Source organism: Phacochoerus africanus, chromosome 14 (genome assembly GCF_016906955.1).
Source record: "Phacochoerus africanus isolate WHEZ1 chromosome 14, ROS_Pafr_v1, whole genome shotgun sequence".
NCBI classification, from domain to species: domain Eukaryota; kingdom Metazoa; phylum Chordata; class Mammalia; order Artiodactyla; family Suidae; genus Phacochoerus; species Phacochoerus africanus.
Genome location: NC_062557.1, coordinates 20,648,883 through 20,652,384, shown reverse-complemented (window position 1 = coordinate 20,652,384; position 3,502 = coordinate 20,648,883). Strand labels below are relative to the sequence as shown.

Here is a 3,502-nt window from a genome sequence, read left to right as displayed (position 1 = left end):
TTTGCTGGTATGGCTCCAGGGTAACGGAGACCGCTGGAGCGATTTCTTTCCTCCTGAGTGGCTGGTTGCTGTAATGTGCAGCCTGAAGCTGCCAGTCTGCTTCTTTTCTGTGGTTTTAAGGGAGCCCCCCCCCCACCGCCCCCAAACTGTCAGGGCCTCTCAGAAGACTAAGAAATTGAGACGTGGGAGAAGATGGGGGCAGGCATGACTGGGGGCGGGGGAGAACTTGGGTCCCTGCCTCTCCTTATCAGCTGCTGCTATCTATAAGCAAGCTCCAAGGTGGCAGCTGAGGGCCTCCTTGCCAGGATGGAGGATGGAAAGCCTAGCCACCGTCCCTCCTCCCCTGGCCTCTTCCCAGAGACCAGCAGGTGGCACCATCCCACTGCCACCGCATTTTCAAAGAGTAGGCCTGAGGCCAGGAGGGAGGCTGGGGCAGAGGGGAGACCTGTGTCCGTATTTGGTCCCCTGGCACGAGTCCAGGGGCTGTCACTGCCGGCCTGGGGCGTGGGGGAGCCAGAGCCTGCGACCAGGTCTCTTCAGGACGCAAAGCAAGGGAAGAGGGGTTCGCAGCTCTCCCGGAGAGGAGCGAGGGCCCGGCTCGGGGCTGGCGGCGGTGGGCGGGCGGGAGGGGAGGCAGCCGCCGAGCCCGGAGCGCGCTAATCTCCAGCCGCATCTCCTCGGGGGAAGGCGGCGCGTATCTCCCGCACCCGCTCGGTCTCCATGGTGCTCCGCGCGGGGTGGAGGGAGGGGGCGCCGAGGTCTGTGAATTATCGCCACCCACGGCCCCGGGGCCCGTTCGGTGTTGACAATCGTCCCCACGGAGCGAACTGAAGAGAAAGTGATAATGGAGCCACCAGTGGAAGGGGAGGCCTGGGGCGGGAGGTGCCTGCGCCTCAACCCCCCCTTAAGTAGCTTATCTGACCCCAGACAGGACGCCATGGCTTCCAAGGGCCGGGGGAGGGTGGAGGGAGGAGGGAGGCAGATGGGAGGCCACTCTGCCCCTTTGTGCAGGAGACGTAGGAGCCCCGGCTCCTCCAGGTAAGTAAGTACCCCTGAGCTGGAGGCTAACATAAGATGAGGGGAGCTCGGTGCCCCAGCGGTGGGCCTGTCACCTCGGGCTTGAGAGCTAAGGCCACCGCCTGGGAAAGGGGGCGACCACCTGCCCTCAAGCCCCAGGCTCGGTCTGTGAGGCCCCCTCAGTACTGAAGAGGGGACCCCCCCATCCCCCACCCCAGCAGAGGCGAAGCCGCCGCACTATCAGACAGTTGCTATATAACTTTTATTTCTGGAAGTTAGATACAGCAATATACAAAAAAAACCAAAAACCCACAATAATATAAATTTTTACACTATTAAGTAAGTATACATTGGAATTTGAATGCAGTGGCCAGGACAGCGTCTCACAAACCACCGTGTGGGGAGGTTCCGCCGTCCACGGGAATCCCTCGGCTGGGCAGGGGTCCGCAGGGAGACGGTGGAGAGAAAGCAGGCAGGTCCTGGAGGACTGCGTTCTTTGAGGGAGGGGCCAGAACAGCTCCCCTCTGGGCTTTTGCTACAATCAGGGTTCAAACCAGATACACATGCTACCTAAAAGCCGCAGGGTTTTACAATTTCTACTCCAGCGAAGCCCAGATCCTTCCCCAGGTCCCTGAAGTTAAGCTTATTACAACCTAGAGAGTGTTGCAGGGAGGGGGACTGCTCCCCACTACTTATCAACCCCTGTTTGTCTTAGAGGGTCTCACCCCCTTCTTTCAAAAACTGGCGAATTTGGGTGTCATGAGTAGAATTCCCTAGAAACTCTGTTCAACTGAGACAAGGCGGTCTTGGACCACCCAAATCTAGCCATGCCTTTGGGTCTGAGGAAGCCCCATGTCAGAGACCACCCTGCATGCTACTAAGTGTTCTGAGATGCACAGTAAATGCGAGTTGTTCTGCCTCATCTTGGGGCCCTGGGGCGGGGGGTAGAGGAGAGATAGTCACCAGCGCTGCAGGGAGGCTGGGGTGCCCACTCCCTCACCCTAGGTTTATCACTAAGCCTTTGCCCCCTGGTTAACCAAGTGAAGAAGTGATTACAGGTGCCTCTGAAAATCGCCAAGAAACTGGAACAAGAACCATATTCCCTGAGCTCAACTAGACCCTTGACTGGGGCCCCATAGTTGGAGTTGTCTTCAACCTGTAACTCTCTCCCTCTTTTTCCAGAAGGTCCTGAGACCAGGATGCCTAAAGCAAACGGGACAAGGGACCTTTAGACACTAGAAGAAGCCATGCCACAAGAGGGGGTTGGGGAGGGGCAGGGAGAATCATCTGTCCCTTGTAAGGCACCCACAGAAGCCACCCAGGCTCGGAGACAGGAGCAAAGTCCAGGGAGAAAGGGAGGCTGGATTGGAAGCGCCCCTCTGCCCAGCCTCACCTACTAATAGGCCAACACGTTAAAGGGAAAAATAAAAACCTGGTTCGTAAAAAGTCTAGAACATTTAGGGTCTCCTTCAACCTTCCTATCTCAAAACCAAATGCTAAGCCCCATCTTCAGATGTCTTTTTAAGGATTGGACCTGAAGCTCATGTCGAAGTTTATATAAATTATCAGCCTGAAGAAAGCTGAATGGCTAAAGCACCAAGGAGGCTACTAACTGAGTTTTCTTAAATATAGAAAATGCTACGCCGATGCAGTGTTTTTTTGCCCTTTAAAAAAAATTTTTGTATAAGTTTAAAAAGAAACTTAGGGGCTTTAAAAGTCCTATCTTCTATTTGGACATTAGCAAGGATAAAAGTGCAATGCCAGGAGGATGTAGCGAGAGGCAGCCTGTGGCATTAGCTTACAGAAAGGGGCAGAGGGATGCCGCTGGCACCGGAGGCACTTGTCTGACAACAACAACAACAAGCTGCTGAGAAGGGAGGGGGGGACAAAAAAGACATTTCCTCTTTCTTCCTCTCACCACCCCTTCCACCTCCCCTCATCACAGTCTCAGAGAGCGCATCCTTATTTGCATTTAGATAAAAGCGTATCACCCACATTCACTCCTTTCTCTATTTTAAAAAGTGCCCAGATTGCTCAAAGATAGCCAAAGTAGGAGACAGAAAAAAAGAAAATCTGGAACCACAAAGTTGGGAGTTGAGTTGCTCTGGGGTGGGGCTGTTTAAGGGGTGGTGGACCTCGGGGAGGTGCCTTGTCATCGCTCTCTGCAGCTCCTGTCCTCGGCTCCTCACATGGGGGAGGTAGCGCACTCCGAGTTCAGCTCCATGTCGAAGGTGAGGGACTCTGCGGGGGACACACAGGGAGAGCGGGTTCAGTCGCCTGAGCCCCTAAGGCTGGCAGGGCGCGCACCCCTGGCCTTGTGGGGGGTGGGGGTGGGGACAGAGGCTCAGGCCGCCCCTGCCATCCAGTCTCTGGCCCCTTGTGCTCGAGAGGGGCTCAGAGAATCCAGATTCACTCTCCTCCTACAGCACTGTGGGAGGGCTCTCAGCCTCCTTCCTACCTTAATTCATTCCCAACTCTCCATGTT

At 55.6% G+C, this 3,502-nt stretch overlaps 1 protein-coding gene across 5 annotated transcripts in view; it reads right to left on the bottom strand.

The window, feature by feature from the left end:
* Nucleotides 1-1,261: 1,261 nt before the first annotated feature.
* Nucleotides 1,262-3,502, bottom strand: part of STAT3 (signal transducer and activator of transcription 3) — a 65,123-nt gene continuing 62,882 nt past the window's right edge. For 3 of the 5 annotated variants that reach the window (XM_047758964.1, XM_047758966.1, XM_047758969.1), the window contains one exon: nucleotides 1,262-3,258. In XM_047758964.1, the coding sequence (XP_047614920.1) occupies nucleotides 3,203-3,258 (56 nt within the window). In that variant the 3' untranslated portion in view covers nucleotides 1,262-3,202. The remainder of the gene's footprint in view (nucleotides 3,259-3,502) is intronic. The other 2 variants (XM_047758968.1, XM_047758967.1) reach the window with 1 other exon arrangement.